At 44.8% G+C, this 27,622-nt stretch overlaps 1 protein-coding gene and 1 long non-coding RNA gene across 2 annotated transcripts; one reads left to right on the forward strand and one right to left on the reverse strand.

Annotated features, from left to right (window-relative positions):
• Positions 1–1,336: 1,336 nt before the first annotated feature.
• LOC102573428 (TBC1 domain family member 24) lies at positions 1,337–27,622 on the reverse strand. The gene is made up of 7 exons (XM_006271808.3): positions 27,439–27,622; positions 20,639–21,674; positions 15,541–15,699; positions 9,974–10,037; positions 7,970–8,065; positions 5,620–5,902; positions 1,337–4,389 (listed from the first exon to the last, which is right to left on the reverse strand). Exons 1-7 carry the CDS (start codon positions 27,575–27,577, stop codon positions 4,244–4,246), a joined length of 1,923 nt encoding a protein of 640 aa, XP_006271870.2. The 5' UTR covers positions 27,578–27,622; the 3' UTR covers positions 1,337–4,243.
• On the forward strand, positions 25,951–27,061 carry LOC132252202 (uncharacterized). The gene is made up of 2 exons (XR_009464100.1): positions 25,951–26,146; positions 26,671–27,061. It is a non-coding gene; the product is annotated as an uncharacterized LOC132252202 (long non-coding RNA).

The raw sequence follows: 27,622 nt of genomic DNA on the forward strand, positions 1-27,622 counted from the left end.
AGCCAGTATCAAGTGGAGTGCCCCAGGACTTGGTCCTGGGGCTGGTTTTGTTCAATATCTTCATTAATGATCTGGTAGATGGGATGGATTGGACCCTCAGCAAGTTCGCAGATGACAACAACACTAGAGGGTATGGCTAGGATTCAGTGACCTAGACAAATTGAAGGATTGAGCCAAAGGAAATCTCTTAAGGTTCAATAAGGGCAAGTGCAAAGTCTTGCACTTACTGCGGAAGAATCCCATGAATCGCTACAGCCTGGGGACTGACTGGCTAAGCACAGCAGCTCTGCAAAAGGACCTGAGGGTTACAGTGGACAATAAGAGGGATATAAGTCAGCTGTGTGCCCTTGTTGCCAAGAAGGCTAACAGCATACTGGGCTGCATTGGTAGGTGTGTTGCCAACAGATCAAAGGAAGTAATTATTCTGCTCTATTCTGCACTAGTGAAGCCACATCTGGAGTACTGTGTCCAGTTTTGGGCCCCCACTATAGAAAAGATGTGGACAAATTGAAGAGAGTCCAGCAGAGAGCAATGAAAATGGTTCAGGGGGTAGGGCACAAGACTTATGAGGAGAGGCTGAGGGAACTGGATTTATTTGGCCTGCAGAAGAGAAGACTGAGGTGGTATTTGATAGCAGCCTTTAACTACCTAAAGGGTGCTTCCAAAAAGGATGGAGCCAAACTGTTTTCAGTGGTGACAGGTGACAGAACAAGGAGCAATGGTCTCAGCTTGCAGCAAGGGAGGTTTAGGTTTAATATTAGGAAAAACATTCTCACTAGGAGTGTACTGAACCACTTGAACAGGTTACCTAGAGAAATGGTGGAATCTGCATCTTTGGAGGTTTTTTCAGGCTTGACAAAGCTGTAGCTGGAATGATCTAGTTGGGGATGGTCCTGCTTTGAGCAGGAGGTTGGACTAGATGACCCTAATTTTCTATGATTCTATTTTTGGGGACATGGTTCCTCTGTCTACTGGTTCATTTCACAAACAGCATAAAATAGTCATCAGAAAGCACTAAAGTTCAGCCTCTAGTAACCTAAACTATATTCAAGCAGCAACAAGATGAGATGGAAGATATCAGTCTACTCTATTGCTAGAACTTTGTGCTTTCACTGCTTTCTCTACTTAATGTTTCTTTTCTTAATTGTTATGAACTTTATGCAGAAAAAAGAATAAAAGTACAAAGAAGAAACTTTAACACTGCTTTTAAAAATGACAGTGACAACTCATTGGATTACCAACAATTACCGGACCTGATATTTCATTGTGATTTTCAGCTGAAGTTAGAAGATAAGTTATACTGCATGTAAAGCAACAAGTTTTGCCATTGCAGCAAAGACAGCAGGTTTATAGTATGGTCCCACGTGTCCAGTATTTTAACTACTTTAGATGAGAACCACTTGTCCTTTACAATAAAATACCCTGAGTATTGATCCAAAAGCTACAAAAAGGCTAGAGAAACACAGGCTGCAACATAAGAAAAACTTTACATTCCTCAGCCCTATGAGTTTGGAGGTCTCGGGATTTCCATAGAAAGAAGCAAGATAGAGCTAGGGAAAGAATGCATCTGGTGAAATAAGTGTATCCCTCTGCTTAGCAATTTCACCCAGAAAATCTGGCTGGTTCAGTATATAGCCTTAGGAAGGGGCAAATATTGGCCAGGTCTTAGCAGAACTCCTCAAATTCAAAACAGGAATTTATTGGCCAGATTCAGGGCATGAAAGAACAACCCTGACCTTTATGAATCACTTTTATGACTGGCAGAGTTCATGAAACAACAAAAGGGGGAGCTTATGGGAAAGGGTGATCCCAATGCAATGAGCTCTGGCAAGCCCCCAGGCCCCTGTTCAGGTTCTGCTAAGCATGTGTGTAGGAAAATGATGTCTGAGCACATCACTGTATATACACCACCATGGTCCTGATTCTGGTTTCAGGTTTATGCCTTCTATGAATTAAACCTATTCATGTATCAATAGCTTTATTAGACTAACAGTAAAACAAAACTGATGTAAAAGAGCAGAAATACAGACTTCACATCTTATCTTACCAGATGTACCTTGAAGACCACAAGTTATTACTAATGATTTGAATGTCTGCATAGATGACTTTGTAGGTATGAGACTCTTCTCTCTTTGACCCATATTCACCTAGCATTTCTAGAATTATCTCCTTGGAGGAAGCCACATCTGCTCTTTATAACTGGAGAGAATGAGTGCCGTTAAAATAAAACTTTAAATGAAAAATATATTTGGACTTTGAAAGCATGTTTTCATTCTGCCAACTAAATGATTTTTATAGGGATTGAAAAACACATTCACTACTACATTGGACTTATCATAGTTTACATGATTATAGTTCATCTTTAAAAATGATTAATTTTTTATTGTTCTAATGGTGGATAACTAATGACAGGATAGATTAGACTGCCAGATGTTCTAACTATTTAGATTCTTACGACACTAACACTGCTCTGACAACACCTCTTCAGTTTACAAGCCCCACGATGAGGAAGGTTTACAATAATATGTTATGCTAGTTTACTTAGAAAAGCTTAAATAAATATTGTGGATTTGCATATCTCAGATGAGTTTAGTGCTATGCTTGACATTCAAGAGAAAAGTGCTTTCTCTCCATTTTCAAAACAGGTGTAAACCTGGGCAAGCTCTGTTGTATTGGTCCACTAAGAGGCCTCAACTTGGATCCTAGAAACCCCACTTCTAGGATGGAGAGGGTCTTGTCTCTGTGACAAATCCTTTACTCAAATGTCTTGACCATACTAAAACTGCTGAGTACCATGGAGCCTCCAGAAATTGCAAGCAAAAAATATTCACTTAGAGGGAAACTATTACTTCCAGAGTTCTACTACTTTTTCCTCCAAGGTGGCTCTACATTAGCTATGTGTTCTAGGGATACATCACCTGCCTTTTTCCACACATGGTGCAGAGGCACAACTACATAGTTGTAGCACAACTCCAGCACAACTACATAGTTATATGTATTTAGGCTGGAGTCTATGGAGCATCTGAAGACTTTTGCATTCAGAGGCATGGCAAGCTCTTTTGCTTCTGGGCAAAGTTGGTTGCAGGGCAGGGGTAGAGGGAACCGGACAGTACCCAGGGGCTCACTGGAGGCCCTGGGTGGTGTCAGGACCCAGGAGGTGAGAGCAAGAGGCTCTTGGGTCCTGACGGCTGTGGGGCCTCCAGCTCCTGCAGACAGGGCAAAGAGACCAGACTGGAGCCAAGGCTGGTTTAGGGTCCTGGCAGCTAATGAGTAAAATCTCTCAGCTGCCCCCACAAAGGTGCTGCTGAATACCATGGTGAGTAAAGAAATAAATCCCTAATTCTGCAGCAAGGGTGCATCCCTCTGCCTTCATCTCTTGCTTCTTCTTTCATGCCCAGCACTTATCTGTCAAGCACCCAAGAGCCTCCTTGATATCACTGTCCAATTCCCAGCCTGTCTCCACCAGTCCCAGCCTGCAGCTTCTGGACTAGCAGCCTAGCTGCTTCAATTCTAGCACACACACCCCCCCAGCCTTGGTTCCAGCAAATCCCACCCTAAAGCAATGCCAGGGGCTTGTGGCCTCCTTGCCCACCCCTAGTTATGCTACTGCTTGCAATCGGCCCGGAATTTGCTGCATTTTCAAAAATGGTGCAGATAATTGGCTCTGGTGGTAACTGTCAAAACTACTTTGCTAAAATGGGTAGCTGCACATGAAAGCCACTTGTGTACCATATCATAGGATAACTAACTTGTCGCTGCATGCACTATCTGGTGACCTTCAAAGACTATAGAGGTTCTATTCCTAGTTATAATCATTTTGGACTTGGGACCAGGATGGAAACCTTACAAGTCAGTTGTAGAAAGATTCAAGAAAATATGCAAATTAGCTCATTTTTCCAAACTCCAGAAATTGGAGGTTTAATCTGAACTGTGTGCAAACATTTTGGGGCTGAGTTATTATCATACATTCATAGCAAGGCAGTACCTATAACAACAGGTTGTACTGTGGACCTTTATTTCCCTCATTCCTAGTCATCATCACTGTCCACTATGATGAAGATGGAAAATATGGAGAATGGCTAGCAGTGGGGTACAAAGTAGCAAGAGAAATGCAGGCTGCCACCATGTGGGGACTTTCTCCATGACAGTCAGGCCTTTGGAGTCAATCAGTCATACATCCTCTGGTGGTGATGAATCTTTCATTGATTAATATGGGGCAGGCAGAAGCAATTTCAGCAATAATTTAGGCATTCTGAAAACCCCAGACTTCAAGGAGCTGCACCTGGAAGTTCTCTTCACAGAGCGGAGGGTTGTCAAATGTCTCACAGTGCTCTGTCCTTCCATGAAGCAGGTCAGCATCAATGCACAGAGCTTGGCCTCCTCCACCTCCTGTAAAAGAATGGGAAGGATTGTTGGGGATCTGCTCTCACCAGGTTATTAGGTAAACAGAGGGGCTGATCTCAAAAGAATCCCAATCATCCAACTCATGTCTCAGTTCCTACTTAGTTTTATTTCCTCTTGACTGTGGTATACAGCTGGAAGTAGAAGAGACCTTCATCTTATCTGGTCCATTACCTTTCTATGCCAAACTGGAAGTCACTGTCTACTTCTCATGCAACAGCTTCTGAAGAGTTACCTCATGGGACAACAGACTGCAATACAGACAATATTGGAGATTGCTCAAGTAGTTGGACCTAAATTATTAAATTGGATGGAGATTTTAAAAATCTTGTTTTCACAGACATTGCACTTGACCTCAATTTCATTTCTGCATCTGATTGCTTGGGGAATGAAACAGAGGTACAGTTTGGGGAAGTTAATTCTTTCCCAACTGTAGGGCAGGCTACAGGCTGAGCATTACTTTAAGATGCCCCACTTGTGCTTTGTGTCTGCCTATCACTGCTCCCTAGCTGCCTTTGTAGCAATAGCATCTTGCTGTTGCTAACAGCTAATGCAAATTCTCCTTTATCTGAAATGGAAGAGCTTTGTATTGCCAAGACAATTAGTTCTGTTCATTTTTGATGTAATAGTTGTGAATCAGTTGAATGGCACTAGGTCTCAAAGATTTAATTTGCAACTCTGTAAGCTACGGTGTAACTCCTCATGCACAGTTAGGGCTCATTATTAAGTCACAAATAGACTTCCTACCTTCATTTCTTCCTGATACTTTTTTGTAAAAAATATAAAGTGGTAAACTCCAGCTGCCATTTGGACAGGGATATTGCAGACAGTAAGTGCCTTCACAAGTCTCAGGCACAGTCACAAGGTTTGTGGTATCCCAAAGTGAGTGGGTGCCACCACTCTGGCAGCCCTAAAGTTACAAATTATGCAAAGCAGAGAGGATGTGGGCCCATGACTGCACCTCGCCATTCTCTATTGATAGCATCAGGCAACAGAGGTAGCCAGCTACAGAGAGAAGATCAGGCTAGGGATAGTTTTCACGCATACCTTCCCCCTGTGTTCTCTGGAGCATTCAGAGAAAGCACCTTGAGGCTGTTCAGTACCATACCACCCTCTGAGTGGACATGTGTAAATTAGAGTTTGGGCTGGAGTGCTTTTGGGCTAGGATAGCACTCTCTTTTCTGAGAATGTGAGGATACTTATTAATAGCATGGTTACCAATAATGATTCCTTCTTGAGTCCCAGACATGAACATGGAAGCTGTTTTTGAAGGCAGCAGGAAGTGTCTTATTGCCAAAAATGGAGAAAGGCGAACCTTTCCTCTCTGCAGAACTGGCACTGAGAGGTGGTTTGAACTGGCCACGTGGCCATTAGGGGAAGATGAGATGTCGGTGGGGGAGGAGAGAGAAGATGAGCGCTGGCGGGGTGAACGAGGGACTGCCTTGGTCAGCTCTGGTTTCTTGATAAACACCCACTCATACCTCTCCATTTCAGGGCGCACCTATAAAACAAGGCAACACATGAGCACTGCAGCATATCCTTTGAATACTTTCCTGCCAAATGATATTAAGTGGGTCTGGGTGTTTGGTTATTTCTGTGGATATCAGCGGTAAGTCCATAAGTGATGGCTATTCAGCAGGAGTTAACAGGGCCAAACTCCACCAACGGAGCATTATGGCTAACGCCCTGCAGGATCTCCCATGGGGTGGTCTGCTTGTTGTATCGAAACTGCTCTATGTCTGGAGATATCATGGAAGAGATGAGACTGCTTGGTAATAATTTATGAATACTGTGTATTCTGTATGCTTGTCTAACTGTTTTAAGGGGGATTATTGTATGAAGAGTACAGTGGCTTCAGATATCCATCCCATTACTGATAAAGAAAGAACAACACAAAAGTGATTTGCTTTGCTGTTCTGCCTCCAACTCCCCACTGAGCTTATTGGACCAGTTTGTCAAGAGACTGGAGTTTATGCTCCAGAAATCAAGACAAAGGACATACGGGTGAATAAAAAGCAAGGACAGACAGATATTGCTGAGATGCTATTCCCATAGACACCAACCCTCACTGGAGGATTTGAAGAAACTAGGTCTTCCTAGGCTTTTATCACAGAGGGACAGGACTTAAGTAAGAAAGGTGAGAGTGTAAATGATTCTTTTAATATTCTTTTTTTTATGTTATGCTTTCTTCCTTCTGTAAAGTTTAAACAATATTTTGGCTTAAGAAGGCTGTTTGGTCTCGTGATACACCACTGACCACAGATTTTCAAATGGAAGAACCATAAGTATTGAATGCAGTGAGACTGGTTGGGTGATCATGGCTGATCCAGGGGGTGCTCTGGTTCAGAGCCTGATATAAGAGTGGTAAAATTATGTGATTTCTTGCCAAGAGAAATGAAGGGATGCAGGCCTGATTGCTGAGAAGGCATGTTCAGAATAGGGAAGGGTATCACTAGCCCTGTAATTATGACACTGTCTTTGGAGGGGATGATAAATCCTGACAGGGCTGAATCTGCTCCAACTCCCATAAATTAAACCAGGGGTGTCAAATATATGGTGCACGGATTGCATCTGGCTGACTGGTAGTCTGGTGCACTACTAGTGCACACCCTCAGCTCTGTGCTGCGGCATGCCCCTGGCACTGCTGTCCGGCCAGAGTTCTGCTGCTGGGCAGTGGCACGGATCCAGGGGTGTGCAGTGGTGTGGAGCTGTGTTTGGCCAGAGCTCCATGCCGCTGCACTTTGCCAGCTCCTTGAGGACGCATGGCCCTGGCTCTGTGCTTCCCAAACACAACTCCATGCAGCCGCATGCCCTTAGCTCTGTCACTGCCCAGCGGTACTGAACTTTGGTGTGTTGACTGTGCCAGGGACATACTGCACTGTGACTCCAGGGGCCTGCAGTGGCATGGAGTCATATTTGGCCAGTGTAGAGCCAGGGGCATATGTTGACGGGGGCATGCAGTGGTGTGGAGCTCTGGACAAACCTGGACCTGCACCACTGCACGCCCCTGGCTGCAGCCCAGCCAGAGCTCCACCCTGCTCCATGCCCCTGGCTCCTCAGGGATGCATGCTCCTGGCTGTGCACCCCACAGATGTGTCTCTGTGTCACCCCATGCCTTGAAACCCATGCTGCTGCCTGACCTGTACCAACACTGCCCCCCAGACATTGTTCCGTGGATCTAGCCTGAGAGGAGCCCCTGTGGTCCGAATCCAGCCTGGGGCCCAAAGTGAGTTTGGCACCCCTGGATTAAACTCTACATTGCACTACAAGGCTTAATGCACCTTGACTCGAGGACCCGATAGACACTGGGACCTGATGGACCTCTGTTCTCATCCAACACAACAATTTCTCTGTTCGTCTGTATTTTTTCCTGTCAGAAGCAAGGGACACTGGTGGAGCTGTGTGAAGGAAGCAGTGATAGTACCTGCTGGCTGTATGCTTTGGTAGTTAACTGCCACAGTGAGAGTTATACGAGAGGTGAAAAAAAATTACCATAAATCTTAAAATACACAAACTATAAATAAGATAAATGATAAATAAATAAGGTAGGAAATAGAGTAAGACTTACGCTAAAAACAAAGCATTCCCCTGTGCCAAAAAAGCTGGATGTACCCCCACTCCTTTTCCTTTCATTCCAGTCAGAAGTCAGAAATGCACCACACACCTTAAGGAGGGCATATGAAGAACAATTTAGTTGTCAGTGAATCGGTACAGCAGGGAAAGCATCAACAAGGTTAAATAACAGAAATCACAGGCTAGGCAGACGCAGTGTTGGGGGAGTGGCAACCTTTGATTTACACACGCACACTTATTTGGTTACCCAGATTTGGGCCACGTGGGAATTTTGAAAGTAGACTACCAGAACTGGGACTCCTGGTTTGGATCAAAAGGCAAAATTGTGCCCATCAGGTCTACACTGAAAGGATACTTAACAGCTTCTTCTTGCTTAGCTGATCTGCCCCGCTCTGTGTGTCCAGGGCCATAGTGACACGGCTGTTTCTGCTGCTTTTTGCTGTGTTAGCATGATGATGTGCACCCATGTACAGGGGTTGGACCCCGTTCCTCTTCATGCATCAGCAGGATTGTTAACTGCATTCGCATCTGTTCTACCGGAGGGCAATAGGACTGCCTCAGGGGCCACTGAGGGCAGAACTGGAAAACAGCAATGTTGTTCTGGAGTAACTAAAGACCTAATTTGGCCTGAACAGCCCTACCTGCTGGTGGTAACATGTGAGAAGAAAAGAACCTGGCTTGATTCCCAGCTGCCAAGATGAGTTTTTGGATAGAAACAAACACAAATAAAATTAAATAAAACTTTTTTTGCTTGAAAACTGAGCAGATTTGATCTTGTGTTACTGAAAAAGAGAATAACTGAGGAAATCCATGATGGTCTAGACAAGGCACTGGAAGGAAGCAAACTGTTTATCCCATTGTCAAGCTAGAGGGTCAGATCCTGGGAAACCTGTACCTGTTGGCTGATAAATCTTTTGGATGCCCAAGAGATTTACAGTGTCATCTTCCTACCATTTGACCAAGGGTGCAGAGATAAAGTATGGATTTATGAATTACTCTGAAAAGTCCCTGGGAAGATGCCTACTTTTTGTTTTTGTAGATATTTTACCACTTTCAGATGTTAAGGAAAACATCTCTATTTTTCTTTTCTTTCTCTGGTGTTTCTGTTATTGAAATCAAAGAGGGACACGTTCATTGAAGAAAATGTCCTCCACAGATCCATCTTCTTCCTTATTAATCACCAAAACCCTCCATTGATTTCCACCAGGATCAAGGAATTTCCTTGATAGAGTATGTTTTTTTTTCCATAGTGCTACTGTAAAGATGCTGCAGCACAGGGATAAATTGGCTGTGTCTATAGCCTTCATGGATGGAAGCTGGTGAAGATATACTGGGCTATGAGGAAAGTAAGCCATTGAAAGTGTGGCTCAGTGACACAGATATTGCCCTGAAAGGAAGGGGACCCTTGGGCTGAGACTCTGGCCCCTGTTCCCAGTAGTACAGAAGATACCCTGCTGCTATTTATCTATTTTATCCAAAAATATTAAATGTTAGGTACTTAAAAGCCACGAGGCAGGATACAGAGCCTAGGGAACCTATATAAATAAAAGGCACTTAGATGCATAAAGTGAAATCAGGTTTGGTTCTATTTATATATTTTCTGATGTGGAGATGGCTGCTGTAATCCAAGCCTTTGTCATCTCATGATTAAACTGCACCCTTCACTGGACTCAAGCTCCCCCCTTCATAACATGTGGGAATTAAGTAGCACCCAATTTCAAAAATGAATGCATATATTATAGTGCTTACCTCCCAGCAGAGGGGCAGGGCAGTAGGAGTGGGGGGATCGTTCAGGCAGGGACAAGCCTGAACCTGCATTTTTCTACTTAGCTTATGTACTTATCTCCTCATACATTGTGGCACCCTTCATAGGATCTGGCAGCACCCTTGGTTAAAAAATCAGGGTGTAGAATATATCTGCCTACATATTCATTTCTATCCTGGACCAATCTGAATCTTCTCATAGTACTCTTCTGTGTTTGGATAATATGGTACTTACTTCCTCCCGTGTTGTTTTTAGGAGCAGTACTGTTGGTTCGTAACCTTCACAGCATGAATAAAACCTGCAGAGATAAGCAAAGTAAACCGATTGATGTGAGCTTGAAACTGAGGAGAGACCTACCTGATTTGATAGTTACACTAGGGCACTCAGTAGAGAGCCCATAGGGTTGGCATGTTCTTTTTTACAGTACCAGGGGCAGTATATTTATATAGAACCATCATTGGCTGATGTTGTGTCAACTCTCCGTGAGTGCTCCTTTGACGCAGTCCTTCAGGCATTAGAACATGATCTTTTTTATTGGCTGGTAATTCTCAGATCTGTTGCTGTTGATAGTGCAGGCAATTGTCCAAATAGGTTAATATTCATTATCTGGTTAGAGCAGTTCTCTAGCAGAGAAGTAATTCTCAACCAGGGTGCTCCTGCATCCTGGTGTGCCATGAAATCTTTTTAAGAGTGCCACACAATTTGTGCAGTTATGTGCTCTGGACCTCTAGCTGGTGTGACTCCATGTTCTGAATCTCTAGCTTGGACCCTCCTGCTTGCTCCTACTGCAGCCAATTGTGGGCTCCACACTTCAAAAGGATGTGGAGAAGCTTGAGAGAGTCCAGAGGAGAGCCGCACACATGATTAGAGGTGAAGAGAACAGGCCTTATGAGGGGAGACTGAGAGGCATGGGGCTCTTCAGCCTGGAGAAGCACAGGCTATGGGGTGACTTGGTGGCAGCCTATAAGTATATTAGGGGTGTGCATCAGGAACTGGGAGAACATCTGTTCATCAGGGCTCCCCAAGGGATGACAAGGTCTAACGGTCACAAACTGCTGGAAGACCGTTTCAGACTGGACATAAGGAAAAACTCCTTTACCATCCAAGTCTCCAGAGTCTGGAATAGACTCCCCGCAGAAGTGGTGCAAGCATCTACTCTGGATACCTTTAAGAAATGCTTGGGTGCTTATCTTGCTGGGATGATCTGACCCCAGCTGACTTCCTGCCCCTGGGGCAAGGGGCTGGACCCAATGCTATTGCGAGGTCCCTTCCAGTCCTAATGTCTATGAAATCTATGAAATCTACTTGCTCCTGTTTTTGTCTTGGACCTCCTGGGCTGCATTAGCGGTGTGCCCTGATGAGGGCCGCATCTCAGATTCAGCTTGCTATCCTGGACTAGGACTGCTATCTGGTTTTGACCCTGGTTTACACTCCGGGAAACCCCTGATCTAGCGCAATCCACTTGAACTGACTGGCTACAGCCTAATGATCCCTTACAGTGGTGGTGGGCAGACTGCTTGACTTGGGAGATTGCAGCACCTATCATTAATGGGGCTCAGCCTCCCATTGTTATTCACCAGTGCAACCCTGGGGTGCTCCTGGGTCCTCTCCTACAAGTAGATCTCCAGGTTGTGGTGGTAGTGGTGGCTATAAGGCCTTTTATCAACTCCATCTGGTAAGAGGGCTTTCTTTCAGATTCAGATCTGGCCACCATCATTCCTGTCTTTGTAACCTTGAGATGGAGTTGCCCTGCTATGCTTCTGGATCATGATGAGACAAAAGCGAGAAGGCAGTCCCCTACATACTCAGGGCCCTGACCGTTTAGTGCCTGATAGGTCAAAATCATCACCTTGAACTGTGCCCAAAAAGTTACTGGAAGCCAATGCAGAGTCTGGAGCACAGGAGTTATGTGCTCTTAGAGACTCACCCCTGCTTGCTTGGTAATTTTGTTCTCTTGTTTTGTTTTCTTGTACATTCCCTTGTTTTATAAACTGTTTTATTCTCTTCTTGTAAATTGCCAGGAACTTTGCTGGGAAGGGCAGTACATAAATCTAATAAATAAATAATAAATAAAATGCCTGGTGCCCTGAGCATGTCCTACCCTGCTTATAGTTCAGGAAAACTACATTTTATCTTGTTGATGGACTGTACAGCCTCAGGTTGGCTAGAGGGAGACAGCATGAGGGAGCTCTGTCTATACATAGAATCACATTGTCAATCATTAGCACTTTACAAACATTTGAAACACCCTTGTAAGGAGTGAGCATAGCCACCCCTATTTTTCATATGTGAAAGCTGCCATTCGGAGGTTAAGGTCACAAACGGAGTACCATCAAACCCAGGATCAGTCAAAGGAGCCTCTATTCTGGGAGCTCTCCCCAAACCATGAAGCTAACCTGGAAGTGCAACTGTTCCAATAGAGAAGAGAACAAGACAATCTCAATGTCAGCAGAACTGGGAGGAGAGGGGGAAGAACAGAGCACTTAGACATATGTGTGCCATTGGTCAGGCAACACTATCATGAACTGCAAGATCAAAGGTTCAAGGATCTGTTTGGCTACTGGAATTACTGAGCCCAATATGCAACTCACATGGCACAGACCAGTGGTGGTTACTGATGATAAGGGTAACAATGATGGATGGCGTCGCTGAAAGTGGATGCTGCCACTCTTACGCTAAGCAGGCTTTCAGAAGGTGCTGCACTCCATTTTCTCCACAGCCAGACCTATATTTTTTAATCAGGCTTTGCATTTTCCCCCTTTTCACTTTTTCTGGGTTGTGGCAGTAGTGCTGTATCATTCCCTGTTGGGTTTCTGTGGGGGTTTCCACTGCTGTTGTGGAAACAGGGGCCATCTTGTTGAAGATTAGATGTCCCTTGGGTTACAGCTTTAACATTTTAAATCCATGGGCTAGTAGTGTAACTAGGGGTGGGCAAGCAGGGTGCCAGCCCTGGGTGCCAACTTCGAGGGGGTGCTGGGTGGCAGCCTCCTGGGGAGTCTTTGCTGTAGCAGCAGCAGCCATGGGCAGCCAGCCAGCCAAGGTCTTTGGTTCCCCTGGGCAAAAAGAGTGACCTCCCTGACATCCCTTCCCCTCTGGCACTTGCCAGCCCCACTCCCACAGACATCTGTTCTCTGGTGGGTGTTTGCCCAGGACACAAAACTTGTCAGCTACGCTCTGCCAAGGGCTATATTTAACCTTGGTAGAACCCCTGTGGTTTAGCTTGCACTGATGAAAAAATCTGACTACAAACTCTTTGGTTAGGGGTTGAAATAATCTTTTATAAACATAGCAAGCTGAATCAAAATGTAAAGGATTGTTAAGAACAGTTACAGCTCTTCTGGAAACTATTGTAACGTTAAATAGCCTGCCTGAGCAAACTCATAAAGGGACAGTGACAGAAACACTTAATCATTTAGCTCCAGCATCTTTTGTATTTGTTAGTAACTTGGGAAGTCACTTTATTATGGGTATTCTAATGTCATAATTTTTGCCCAGCAAAGCAGGTAATTGTTTAGATAAATCCAAACATAAAATCACAGCCAAGACATGCAAAGTCCTACCTCAGACTCTCAGTCTGGGTAGAGAAAACATCATGGTAGGGTTGTTACAAAGTAAGCTTTGTTTAACTTGGATGCTTTTTAAAAATGTTCTGCTGAGAGTCTGCGTTACTTGGACACCATGCATTTACATTGGGCTGGATTCTTTTGTGATGCACAAAAGTAAAGGCTCAGACAAGGAGAGCGGGGGGCTTTGGGTCACCTTGACACTACCTACATTCCAAAACAGCCCCTTTGGTGAGTGAGATTTGGCCTGTTTGAGGTTGCCAGTGGTCTGCACTGCAGCCCAGAATCTCCACAGGGCAGTGTCCACATCCATGCCTCTAACCTACACTCTACTCATGGTCTTATAAGCATAGATGGGGATAAGGCTCCTTGCATTGGTCCTGCAGCAGGGGAATTCACCTTTAGTCTGTTTTGCAGCAGAGGATACAAGAACACTGTCAACCTTGGTGCTGTCAAACAAATGGGAAGTTTAAAAATGCCCGACTGGGCTTTACTTTTGCACACTAATGTAGAGAGCTTCCCTTTTGATGGCAAAGGGACAGGTGCTGAGAGGGAATGGTATATGCCCAGGCACCAGATGTCATTGTAAGAGAGCAGAGACAAGTGTAGGTAAGTTTTAGAAATCCACATTCACAGTTAAAAAATGAGCTTGGCTGGATCCTGCCCACAGTCATCTTGTGATTGCTGTCTGTGAGCATTAAGGAGCAGGTGGTGCAAATCATCAAAGGGGCCTAATCCAAAGCCCATCCAGAGCAGTGGAAAGACTCCCAGTGATTTCACTGCATTTTGGACTGCAGCTCAAATGTTTGTTAATTTTTTATCTGTAGATTGATTGGGGAATTTGCCATTCACCCTTTCCATCACTCTGCTTCCATAAGTTGGAGCAGAGGCCAGGAGGAATGTCTGACTGCTTGCCTTTCTGGTTTGCGGTTTATGCTGTGCTGATCAATGCTATATTTATGTGTCTGGATGCCTAATACTGCTACCTAAATAGAGCTTTGAAGCCCAAATACTCAGCCAACAAGAGTTGGAGCAAATAATTTGGAATAGGAGTTGGTACTGCCTCTGTGCCGTGAGTTCTTGTGGGATAGCTAGAGGGAGCAGGGCACAGGCAGAGGGATTGCTGCTCCCAGTACATGCTGCCTTAGGTGAGAAACAGCAGGACAGCACAGCTAACTACACGTTTTGTACTTAACCTTTACACAAGAAATAGGAAATATTTACTGCTTATCTTCAAGTAAGTTTAAAGCTGGTAGGAGGTACTGGGCTGCCAGCTCCGTGTGATTCCCATATAACAGGGATGCTCCACTGGCAGGCCACAAAGGGTTAATCTACAGTATTCCCCCCCCAGCCCTGCCCCTGCCCCTGCCCCTGGGCTGCCCAAGGGCCACTGCTCCCCTCACTGCTCTGGCTGCTGCTATAGCCAGGGTCTTCAGGCTCCCCTTCTCTTCTTTGGCTTTTATTTCCTGCCCCTACCCTGGGGGATGGGGCAGAGTGACAGGGGTTAGCCTGCAGTGCTGAGGGAGCCTGCAGTCAGGGAGGTGATAGGGGATGGCTGTGTGTGTGCTGTAGAGGTTGTGGGGGTCACATGCATGCAATGCCAGGGAAGCTCATAGCACAGGGGAGCCCACAGGGAGAGCCGGGGGAGCCCATAGCTGGGGATGTGAGGCAAGGCTGTGGGCCTTGCTGGTGCAGCCTCCATGGTGTGCAGCCCCGACCACTAAAAAGTTGGACAACCCTTCCATATATCAGCCTTGATCTAGAGATCCCATCTTTAGAGAGCAAGAACACTGATTGCTCTCCATGGCCCATTCAATCCTTGGCCTGTCATCCACAAGGATGACAGTGGTATAGTGGTTTTCTGTTGTGGATGTGTGTCTCCAAGGAACTGGACTGAAATCAGTCAAACATATTTCACATCAGATGAAACAGCCATCGTAAGAAAAACATTTCTGAACCCCTGAGATAACATGTGTGTCTCCCACAAATACAATACATTGGTTCAAGGCTTTAGAGAAGAACATCTCTATAGAGAGCTGAACAGTCATAAGTCTCAAGGAAGTTCATACAACAGACCATCTTGCTAAAATAAATTGCTCAAACATTAGGTACAGTTATTGAATCCAAACCTCAACTGGTGTAGATCCAAATAGCACCATTTCAGTCAATGAGGCTATGTCAATTTTCCCTAACTAGAAATCTGGCCCATTTGATATAATTTTGCAGATGTCACTATACCTTTGTAAGCTGTACCCATCGTCTGAGGTGGAGAATAATAAGACAGGAGGGAATAAGGAGAATCGCTCAGGAATCCAGGACCATATGATACGCATCTCTTGGGCAGTTACAATGGTAGAGCTGAACTTCATCATATCCACAGCCAGGTGGAATGACTGTCTGTAGGGGAAAGCAAGATTTGAGCAGAGCACTTTTAATAAGTCAAAAACCTGATGTGTCTAAAAATAGCAGAAATATGCAGAGTTTTATGTTATAATGCAGCACCCAACTCTTCAGTTTTTCTTGCATATTTTAGACTGCAATCTCTCTGTTGTTATTACTTATTCATGTATTTAATATTGCAGTAGTTCTTAGGAGCTCTAGTTATGGACCAAAACTCCCACTGTGCCAAGCACTGGACAGGGACATGAACTGTCTCCTAATTTACATTCACATAATACTTAACACACTGGGGCCTGCTTCTGCTTGGAACATTTGGAAACTATTGCAATCTTAATATCAGTCCAGCACAATACCTATCAATGTAACAGCAAGTGATTGCAGGCCAAGGCTGAGGAACATTGGCAGAGCTCTGTGGGCACCAGACCTGAAAACAGGAGGAGGAACTGTTAAATTGGGATTGACAGAACCACGTGAGGTCAATGATGGGAACAGCAGAATGCTGCAGGTCAGGCCTAAGACAACCTCTATGGTGGCACTTGGGGTCAACTCTGAGGTCAGATGAACCATCTGGTAGAATGTGAGTTTGTCTTCACTGCCTATATCATACCTTTTAGCCAGCACCAAAGCTGATTGTCTTGTGTTTCTTGGTTGTGAGGCAGAGCCATCCCAGGAATTGGTCTGTGGGCCAGCTTCTCCTTCCAGATTTGTCTCTACTTTTGGAACAGTTGAGACAGAAAGTAGGGCACAGAAGGAACTTGGGACTGTTGGGTTGCGGATGATGGACTTTCTGTGCTTGTGGCCTGCATATATGGGTGAGTTCCAAATGCAGTAGAGGCAGGGGCAGGCAAGGAGGTGAATAGGGGTGGGGTCAGCCTTGTACCTAGGATTTCAGCAGAGTTTCAAAGTTAGGTTGGACTATTCTGGGGTTACGTGTTGGGGCTTACACTTAAGGTGGATAGTGGCATGGGCTTGAGAATGAACTTAAAGGTGGCCTTAACTATCAGCATAGATATACTCTACAGTGCATGGTCAGAGGTCTGGGCATATATCATACCCCATTAGACAACCTGTACTGGCTTTCATCAACATCTTTAGTCCTTCTTTGATATTAGTACATTGTATGCCACTGAATTAGGGAACCCTGAAACAGGATATGTTTGCAGATGACACCAAGCTGAGGGGAGTAGTAGGTATGTTGGAGACTAGGGCTAGGAATCAGTGACCTAGACAAAATGGAGGATTGGACCAAAAGAAATTTCATGAGGTTCAATAAAGACAAGTGCAAAATCCTACACTTAGGATGGAACAATCCCTGCACCAGTACAGGCTGGGGACTGACTGGCTGGGCAGCAGCTCTGCAAAAAAGGACCTGGGGGTTATAGTGGACAATAAGCTGAATGAGTAAGCAGTGTGCCCTTGTTGCCAAGAAGGCTAACAGCATACTGGGCTGCATTGGTAAATGTGTTGCCAGTAGGTCCAGGGAAGTGATTATTCCCCTTTATTCAGCACAGGTGAGGCCACATCTGGAGTACTGTGTTCAGTTTTGGGCCTCCCACTACAGATAGGATGTGGACAAATTGGAGAGAGTCCAGCAGAGGGCAACAAAAATGGTGAGGGGGCTGGGGGGACATGAACTATGAGAAAAGACTGGGGGAACTTGGCTTATTTAGTTTAGAGAAGAGAAGGCTGGGGGGAGGGTTTTAATTGCAGCCTTCAACTACCTGAAAAGAGATTCGAAAGAGGATGTAGCTAGACTGTTTTCAGTGGTGGCAGATGTCAGAACAAGGAGCAATGGTCTCAAGTTGCAGCAAGGGAAATTTACGTTAGATATTAGGAAGAATTTTCTCACTAGGAGGGTAGTAAACACTGGAGCAGGTTACCCACAGGGGTGGTAGAAGCTGCATCCTTGGATGTTTTCAAAACCTGGCTAGACAAAGCTTTGGCTGGGATGATCTAGTTTGGGATGACCTCCTGAGGTCCATTTCATCCATAACTTGGAGACATCAACCTCCATCCTGGAGAATTCAGTAGTATGGTGTTTAGGGCACTCACTTTTAAGCTGAAAGTTCAGATTCTTGCTCTGAATCTTGCACCTGGGTTTCCCACATCACAGGGATGTAACTACCAGTCCATAAAGTCACTTTCTTGCTATCTCCCACTCTCAGTCTGATTTTTGACCACAGAATCATAGAAAAGTAGGGTGGGAAGGGAACTCAGGAGGTCATCTAGTTCAACTCCCAACTCAAGACAGGATCATTTCCATCCAAACCATCCATACAAGAGCTCGTCTAGCTTGTTCCTAAAAGTACACAACAACCCTGATGCACAACTACAAGGCACATTGTCCCAAAAAAATCAAGAGCACCCTAACCTGTCACAGCTAAAGAAGAGGGATGAGGGCACTTTCAATGTCCTGCAGCTGCAAGTGTTGTTAAAATACTCTCAAGAGATCCAGGGACACGGATCATGACCCCTGCTACAAAGGAAGACAATGCCCCCCTCCCCCAGCCCATGCCAGTCTGACCACGGGGTAAAATTTCTTCTTGATCCCTAATGTGGTGATTGGTCTTACTCTGAGCAGAACAGCAAGACCCTTTAACTAGGAACCTCTGGGTTTTAGTTCCAGCAGGAGCATTGGCACACCCCAATCTAAACCCCAGCCTTGGTTGCAGCCAACACGCACTGTTTCTGAGGATGGCAAAAAAATACTGGCACCTGTACCAACAGAAGGGAAAAAGTTCCTTCCAGGCCTCATGTGGCAACCAGGAAAGCAAACGAGCATGGGAAAAACCAAACACACTCCACACCACTCTGCAACCTGGGGATTGCAAACAACTCCCCACATAATGCCCTCTAACTAGAGAGCCAGAACTCCCCTTTCTGTCATTCTACCTCCTCCATAAACTTATCCCACCTCCTTTAATCTTCTTTTATAACTAAGCTGGTTTTGGAGCTCTGCTGTATTCTTCTGCTTCTTGGCATGGTCTTCTCCAATATCCACCCCCTCTGGGCTCCAGAGCTCTTCACATGATCCCTAGCAATCTGTGTGAAGGGGGCTCCTGGGTTTCCAACAGCTGCTCTTTACAGCATACCTTAGGCATAGCCACTCCTGGGTCATCACTGACCAATGCTTATCCAACCTCTTCTTGAAAGCTTCCGATGAAGGAGACTTTACAACTTCTTTAGGCAGACTATTCCACTGCCTTTCTGTTTTAACAGTGAAGAAGTTTTTCTTGAAATCCACTTGAAACTTGCTGAAATTTCAAGCCATTGCTACACATCTTACTGTCTGCAGTGACAAAGAAAAACTGTTCTCTCTCTTTTTTATGGTAGCCCTTCAGATATGTGACAATTGCTGTCATGTTCCCTCTTAACTGCCTTTTCTGAAAGCTGAACATGTCTATTTCTTTTAACCTTTTTCAAATGGTTTGCTTTCTAGGCCCTTTATCATTTTTGTTGCTGTATTCTGGCCCCTCTCTGATTTCTCCACGTTCTGGACACAGTACTCTAGATCAGTGGTTCTTATCCTTTTTTGTACGAGGACCCATTTGTAAACATTGATGGGCAGTCCCAACCCAGTACCCCTCACTCCCAACCTGCTGCCCCCAAGCCCCAGCCCCTCAGTGTGTGAGGCAGGGGTGGGTTTGGTGGGGGGCTCTAAGCAGCCCCTTGCAGGCTGGAACTCTGCCAGTCTACAAGGGAAAAGGCACAGTTTCCCCATGTTTTTCTCCTTTAAAGGAGAATCCATTTTTAGAGTTTGTTGGTCCATTTTTCAAGTTTATTCGTGACCCTTTCATATATGGGCACTGAATCTGTGAAGGCATATCTTTTGGGTTGTGACCCACAGGTTGAGAAATGCTCTAGATGAGACCTAACCAGTGCATATTAAAGAGCCATTATCATCTTCTTGTGTTTTGCACCTAATGCTCCTACTGATGCTGCCCAAAACTTGCCTTGCCTTTTTTTGCAGCAGTGTTACACTGCAGAAGCACTGAGTCTGTGATCCACTAAGACTCCTGGATCCTTCTCCATAGTGCTGTCAACCAGCCAGTTGTTACCCATTTTGTTTTTGCGTTTTTGATTATTCTTCCTGAGATGAAGCACCTTGCATTTGTGAGCACTGGACTTCATCCTACTGGCTCTTGCCCAGCTTCCTAGCCCATCAAGATCCTTCTGAATTTTGCTCCTGTCCTCCCATTTGCTTGCATTTCTTCCCAGTGTTGTGTTGTCTGAAGATTTGCTCAGGGAGCTCTCTATTTCAGTATCCAAATCACTAATCAACCAGTCAAACAGTACCAGGCCCAGGACAGAACCCTGTGGGCCTCCACTCAATACTACCTGCCATTCTGACATCAATCCATTTATAATGACACTTTTCTTGCAGCAATTGAGCCAGTTATCTATTCATCTTGTAATAGCTTTGTCTAATCCACAATTCTCCAATTTGTTTATGAGAAGGTCATGTAGGATATTGTTAAAAGCCTTACTGGAGTCCAGATACACTATATCTACTACATTCCCTTCATTCTCCCACCTAATGACTTTGTCAAATAATGAGATCAAATGTGTTTGGTACAATTTGTTCTGACATCTGACATCTAACAATTTGTTCTGACAAATCCATGCTGGCTGCTTGTGATCAACCTTTCCACCTCCATATAATTCTATTCTGAATCTGAGCGATCTTTTAAACACGAGTTTTGTTTGAACTTATACTTTTTTTTACAAAAAAGTTTTTGATTTTGATTAATCTGAATTTTTCAGTGAAAAAAGATTTTGTTGAAAAAATTCCTAACAAGCTCTTCCAGTGAGATTGACTGATAGATCCGTCTGTCTGTTTTTTCTCTCTCTCTATACACCTATTGTTTTTGGTTTGTCTGGTTAGCACAAGGGAACATTACTTGAGCATGCTGGTGAATAAATCAGGCTTTCTTACCTGCGCTGCACCATAGTAATCCCTTTCTCCAGCAAAGCCTTCCTGTTTGCCATCTGAAGAAGCCAGATTTCCTTGCGGGAGAATAGCCTGATACCAAAAGCTCTCTCTAGTAGCTTATCAACAGTCATGTGCTCTCTAATGTTCTGCATGAAAGCTTGCAAATCCCCTTTGATGTCAGTCACTTCAAGCTCTCTTGAGGTCACCAAGAGCTTGTATTGTCTCAGCAAGGCCAGAGCAATCCGGTAGAGGACTTTCTGTCCCTCCAATAGGTATACATCAAGTATGCGTATGGCATAATCAAAGGGAAGCTCACCAAAGAGCCATGTTAACCATTCAGAATAGACCTCTGAGACATTCTCAGAAGCACTTGCTATTAATCTGTGAGCTGTGGGGCAGTGCTTGTTAGCCAGATCCCCAAACGTCATACAGGAAGCCTTGTGGGCCAAGAAAGACTGGTCAATATAGCTGATGTGGGAGTCATTGCAAGCAATGAGGTGAGAGACATTGTCAAAGCACTGAGCTTCATCTTCATTGTAGTGCAGCAGCAGAGTTACAATTGCAGGCAGAATTGGACAGTAGGTGATGTCAGGGAAGAGGTTGCCAATGCAGATGAGAATTTTCTTTACTGCTGTTGTACCTTCCCTAGTCAGGCAATACATGGGCATGAAGCATCCTTCAAGGAATTCAGGCAACGGATGGGAGCTCACATTCTGTTTTCCAAACAGCCTGATTGCCACATCCTTATAGACCAGAGCATCTGGGGTCACAAGCCGGCAGGGGATATGCTGGATGATATGGTGGTAAGCCTGAGCTCTTAGACTGTGGCTGGTAGTCCAATAGCCTTCTCTTGCCAGCTTTTTCAGTTCCCTAGTGGTTTTGCTGAGGATCTCTCTGTGGCTCTTTGTCTCTTGATCCAATTCTGGCATCTTATCCCAATCTACAAACTGTCCAGAGCCCATGCAAGAAGATGCATCAATGTCCCAAGTCTCAGCCTCAGAGGTGATCACCACAGAGATTGGAGGAGAACTGATTGTCCCTGCAGAACAAAAATACAACATGATTCATTTCACTGGTTGACAGGTGACTTAATTCTGACAGCCACTTCTAAGATTTAAGTCAACATATATGTATTTAAATAGGTAGAACATTTTCCTGTGCCCAAAAAGAAGTTCTCATATTGGCTTTTCATACTGGAACTGTATTCATCGCTTCACCTTTTTCCAGTTGCCTGTTTCTTGTAAGTCCTCAACCAGTGCTGCTCCCCATAGGCTGTCAAAGTCAGAAACAGGAACTTTTCTGTGTAGATTGCATTATTTTTTGTCGCAGATCCACTATCTCTGTAGTATTGTAAATGGCCTTGATATATGGACACTTGATTTTTGTAGTGCTATAAAGGGGTAGATAGTGCTACAAAAGTCACATGTGTCCGAGGTCAGAGACAGCTCAACTGTTCCTCCCTAGTATGGACTTCCCACTGGCCCTTTCACTTCCCCCACTAATGACTGTGTTTTTTTTCTATTGGTACAAAACTAAGAATTTTGCCCTGCCAGGAGCTTCCCAAGCAACCTCAGTCTGTCTGCCTCTGTGTATATTACACAGAGTGATTTGAAATAAGACTATGTGGTCCCATGGTTCAGTGCTTAAAGCCAGGGTATACCAAAGGAATGTAAACTACAGATACTATACTTTGCTAAAGCCAGGCATGAGACCCCTTCAGGGTCAGGTGCTTGGTTGCTGGGGCCCTAGTGTTGCCAGCCTTTGTATAAGACTTGAAAAAGTACCTATGAAATGTTACTTCCTTTTACAATATCAGTCTGACACCACACATTTTCCTTCCCCCTTCCTTAGTCATGGGAGGATACAGGATCCTGGGAAAACAACATACATCTTAGCAGAGGAAGTGATTACATTCAGGACGGTGGCATCTGGGAGCACAATGGGAATAGAAAACATTGCCGTTCTGCAGCTGCAGTAGCAGATGGGCTGTCACTCACTGACCTGGGAGAAGTTTCTATCCCATCCCAAAGCACCTGGCTTCTCTCCCCAGTTTGGGACTGCTTAATTTGGCTGGGTGCTGAGGATATCAAGAGTGTGTACTTGACACCGTCTATATTCCCTGTAGGATTTCTGGAAAGCAGATACACTGGTGAGACAGCTGTGTTGTACCACAATAAAATGCAATGAGTGGCAGGTCCTAGAATCCTACTTACAGTCAAGAACAAGAAGCTACTATAAAACAGTTGTTTGGCTACAGTCTTTCCAAAAGTAAAAGCCAGCTTAAACATTTACTCAAGAGAACACAATGTCCAGACCGATCCACTAGTAGAATTATAGGTTATTATAAGCAGACGAGGTTCTTTGGGTAAATCTGATATCTTTTATTAGACCAACTCAAATTATAAAACAATAATAAATAAATAGATTAACATAAATATAATAAATGCAAAATAAATAGGTTATTATACTGCTGCCCTCCTGAGTAGAGAGCAGGTCCCACCTTAGTCATGAATGATATACCAGACTGACTGTAGCATTTCCATTTTGCAATGCACAAAAATGGTAATGCTGTATAAAAATATGGGCTGCTTGCAGACATGAACTGCCCCCCTCCCCCCAAACCCAGCACTTAACATTAAATTCATCATGCCTGCACACAGCACAGCACATGCCCAGAAGAAGCAGTGCATTAGTTGGACCTGGCTCGCCCAACATCTGTATAGATTGCATGTTTCAGTGGCACTTTTTTATGCCTTTATCTAATAGCTAATTGAACCAGTGTTAGATAAAAGTGTCAAAAAGCCCTGCTGAAGTGCCTGATCTATATAGATGTAACCTGAGTGGTACTCCAAGACGTACCCCCTCTCCAATTGAAGGGATCAGAGCAGGTGCACGAGCGCTGTGGGAGGTGTTGGGACCCTCCTTCCCCTATAGAGCAGAGCCAGATCACCAATGGGGACTTAATCATACACCTTTTAATGCGAAAAACAGTGGTGGGAACATAACATATATAAACCAGGGGGTATAGGGGACACTACAATACCCCAAGAGGACGGGATTCAATAAAGGTTAGGCATTCACATTCACAGACATATTCATCCAGTTAACAAAACACAGGTTTAACAAAGTATAAAATGCAAACAACACAACAAACAATACTGGTTGACAAAATATAAAATGCACAAAATACAAAACGCCAAATAACAAGAGATATAGGGCATAGGTACCTGGAGGGGGGAAGAGGGAAAACACAATGACCCCCTCCACTCTGACAAGACATCAGGAGGCGCTACTTCACAGTCTGGGCAGCTAGGATCTAGAACCACCTTCCAAGAGAAGTGGTGCTGGCTCCTACCCTGGGGGTCTTTAAGAGGAGGTTAGACAAACACCTTGATGGGGTCATTTGACCCCAGTACTTTTTCCTGCCATGGCAGGGGGTCAGACTTGATGATCTGCTCAGGTCCCTTCCAACCCTACCAACTATGAAGAATATTTCTGCCTGTCACTTCACCCATCCCAGCCAGGACATGAACTCAGATCTTCCACATGGCAGGCAGAAACTCCACCACAGCCATACCTGCTCCAGGCTGCTAGGGCTTTTGACCTTCCAGAAGCCCCTGCCTCACATTGAGCTGCCCTGCCTCTTGCTGGAGAACCAGAAGCAGAGCTGGGAGCCTCGGGGGTCGTTGCACAGCTTCTTGCTGGAGCTAAGTGGGTAACTCTTGCCAGCTTTTTGAAACTCCTTCCTCATCGTTCCTCGCTTGTCTCTCTGAGTCAGCTGCGCTGCCCCTTTTATCCCCCTCCAGGTGACCCGTGGGGCTAATCAGGGGACATGGAGGGTGAGTCTCTCCATGGCCTGATTGGTGAGGAAAGGGAATCCCAAGCCCTCCAATCATTTTTACCATTTCAAAACCCCTGGACCAAATCACTACCAGCTAGCCCGTCACACAGACACTAGGGAGCTAGATCAAAACACGTGTTTCCTCTTCTGGTAAACTGTTTTTGGGGTTTTTTTCATGTCTGTTATTAGCAACTGCTAAGGGAACAACTGTCCCCATGTAAAACATCTCTCAGTACATTGTGGTGGGGAGGTGAGGATTTTTATAGGAAAGGTATAAAGTATTGCCTTGCCCTGTTGCTGCAACAAAAATCAGATTTAGGAGTACTATCACTCAAAGAAGGTTTTGATCATTAACAAAGAAGATAGATTTTCTAACATTTACTTTTCAGGCTACCTGTGATAGCATAAACTGATTTGTAACCAGAATGCATAGAACAATGGAGTCCAGTGAAACTGGAATCTAAACTGCAGTATAATCCACCTGAGCGTTGCGTCTATCAGAGTACAAATGAAGTCAGGCTTGCTCTTCATTGGTAATGATAAACACAGGTAATAGTCAGCTCAGAAGATTTATTTTGTCCTAGTGTATTTGTATTAGAGGACAAAATAGTGCCGGGAAGCTTCAGCAAGTCTGGAGGGTTGTATAAGGCTTCACAAGCTTGGATGATTATCTGAAACCCTTCTGACTCAAATCAACACTCTTGAGCGTAAAGATTTGTCTAGGAATTTGTAAAATCTAGTAAAGATTTCACTAGATTTGTCTAGAAATAAAGTGAAACTTCCAGGTCAATACTTTCTTGTTCTGAGCTGGTCACAGAATTAGCTTTTTTGGGGGAATAGCATTATTTCTAGTTTCAACCCTTATCACCTGCCAAATACCCCAAAGTGTGGACAGAAAAGAAAAGGAAATTGAACTTTTTGGAACCACTAAGCAGGTCTCAAGGGGAACAGCATGGAAGCTTCTATACAAGCTTCCTTCTCATACTGCTCTCAAGTATTGTGCCCCATTCATGACTGGTGGAGAACTTGCAAGGGTGAGGGGCTGCTCAGTCTTCATGAAGCATATTCCACCCTTGTCATCTTTGGGGACTGTGCCGTCTGTAGACGAAACAAGAGGCATGTGTGCACGAAACTTTAAAATGGGCTAAATGCTTTTGCTCCGCTTTAATGGTGCTGGTGTTTGCACGCCTCAGCAGCGTATTGCGCCTTAATTCCAGCCACTGTAGGAAATCTGGTGGCGCAATGCGTCTTAAATGATTTGGGGTGCAGCAAACTAAAACTCCTTTGAGGAGTTTTAGTTTGCTGCCCCTACAGCCATGGAGTGAAGCACTGGGCTCTGTGCAGCTCAGGGGCTCTGCAGGAAGCCCTGTAGACAGCCTGGCAGCAATCCCGGGAAGGCAGTCTCCGCCCAAGAAAAGCAGCGAGCCTGATCTATTTTTATTTTGTCCCCTGGAGCCTGCCTATCTGCCTGAGCTGCGCGGGGCCCCGGTGCTTCCCTCCACGGCTGTGGTGTCCCCTGGGACCGCCCGAGCCAGGTGCCTGCGGGTGGGTGCCGCCTGGGGGGTGGCCACTGCTGCCATGGAGGGAAGCACCAGCCCCCCCACAACCTGCGGCCCACGGACCGCTCTGCCCACCAGCAGCGCGCCCTCCCCTCCCTGCCGGAGAAGCAGGTAAGTCAGTGGGCTGTGTGCACAATATGGGGGTTTAATCAGCCCTAAATTGAAGCAGTGTTTTTTAAAACCCACTGCCGCTTCAGTTTAGGGCCCTCGTTTCTTCTACATGTGCTGTTATGTTGATATTTACTACACTCAGGCCCACCTCCCCAAACAACTCTTATACGTAAGCGTCTTTCTATCTCAGCATGGATACAAGCCAATGATTTAGAGGTGATACCTGTCTCTCATTGGCAGTCCCCTGAGCCATCCAGTCCCTAGCTCCTGTTTAAGGATCAGACTGAAAGAAATACAGAACTCTCGAACTCTTGGTTCAGAGATGATCCCTTTTACACCAACTATGAAATCACAAAAAAATGGGGACTTTTTACCATCTTTAATTTTCCCTGAGCCTGAGGGAGGGTGTGTGCGCCCAAAAGCTTGCAGAAAAAGATAATTTTTTTGTGATTTCTTAGCTGGTCTAATAAAAGGGATCATCTCTGAACCAAGAGTTCGAGAGTTTTGATTTCTTTTGGTCTTAGACCAACACGGCTACCAAATATATCCCTGAAACATCGAAGATGCTGAATTTTGGCCAATTTTGCAATTACATTTCATTGCTGAACAACAAGGAAGATTTCTACACTACCCTGCTTTTCTGCCATCTGATACCACCAGGGAAGGAATCCTGCCTTATCTGCACATCAATGAGCAACTCACAAAGACACCCTCATGGACCCAGAGGAACAGACTTCTACCTTCAGCTTACTCTGTGCAAAATGAAATTTCTTTTCTACCTATGGGGTTTTTTTTACCATTTTTAGTTTTCCCTGAGTCTGAAGAAGGGTGCATGTGCCCAAAAGCTTGCAGAAAAAGATAATTTTTTGTGAATTTTTAGTTGGTCTAATAAAAGGGATCACTTCTGAACCAAGAGTTCTAGAGTTTTGCATTTCTTTTTGTCTCAGATAAACATGGGTACCAAATACATCCATGATCAGACTGATTCACTCAGCTCTATTACAAAAGATCTCCTCTTTCTTTAGCCTGTTAGCAGTGGAGTACTGCCTCAGTTGCACTGCTCTTCAGTGTGCCATGCCCCAGGAAATACAGCATTGCAAAGAAAACGTGCTGGAAATAGGGCAGAATAAAGAAGCAGATTTAGCCCAACTGACCTCTTCTAGTTAGCGGCACCTACCCAGTTAAGAGGACGCAATTGCATCATTCGTGTAAACAAGAACGCATCCTTTACCAGCTGCTACATTTAACTGTCTGTGCAGAAAGATGCAGGTCCTTCTCAGGAGCTGACCTACCTTGTGGGGCTTCCATGTCACCTTCCTCTGAATTCACCAAGACAGAATTACACCTGCTCTGATTCCCAGACTTGTCTGAAGGGAAATCAATAGCAGTGCCTTCAGGGCAGCTGGAAAAGCTCAGCCCAACCTGTAACATGTCTCTGGGATTCTGGGATTACCTGTGCTGAAATCAAAACTCACT

This window comes from Alligator mississippiensis, chromosome 8, assembly GCF_030867095.1.
Source record: "Alligator mississippiensis isolate rAllMis1 chromosome 8, rAllMis1, whole genome shotgun sequence".
In the NCBI taxonomy this organism is placed as follows: Eukaryota; Metazoa; Chordata; order Crocodylia; family Alligatoridae; genus Alligator; species Alligator mississippiensis.

Coding starts and splice junctions, on each gene's coding strand:
- LOC102573428 (XM_006271808.3), bottom strand. CDS start 27,577: ATGTTACAGGTTGGGCTGAGCTTTTCCAGCTGCCCTGAAGGCACTGCT. Junction 21,675..27,438: donor TGACATGGAAGCCCCACAAG/GTAGGTCAGCTC, acceptor TTTGTTCTGCAG/GGACAATCAGTTCTCCTCCA. Junction 10,038..15,540: donor GATGGGTACAGCTTACAAAG/GTATAGTGACAT, acceptor TTATCTCTGCAG/GTTTTATTCATGCTGTGAAG.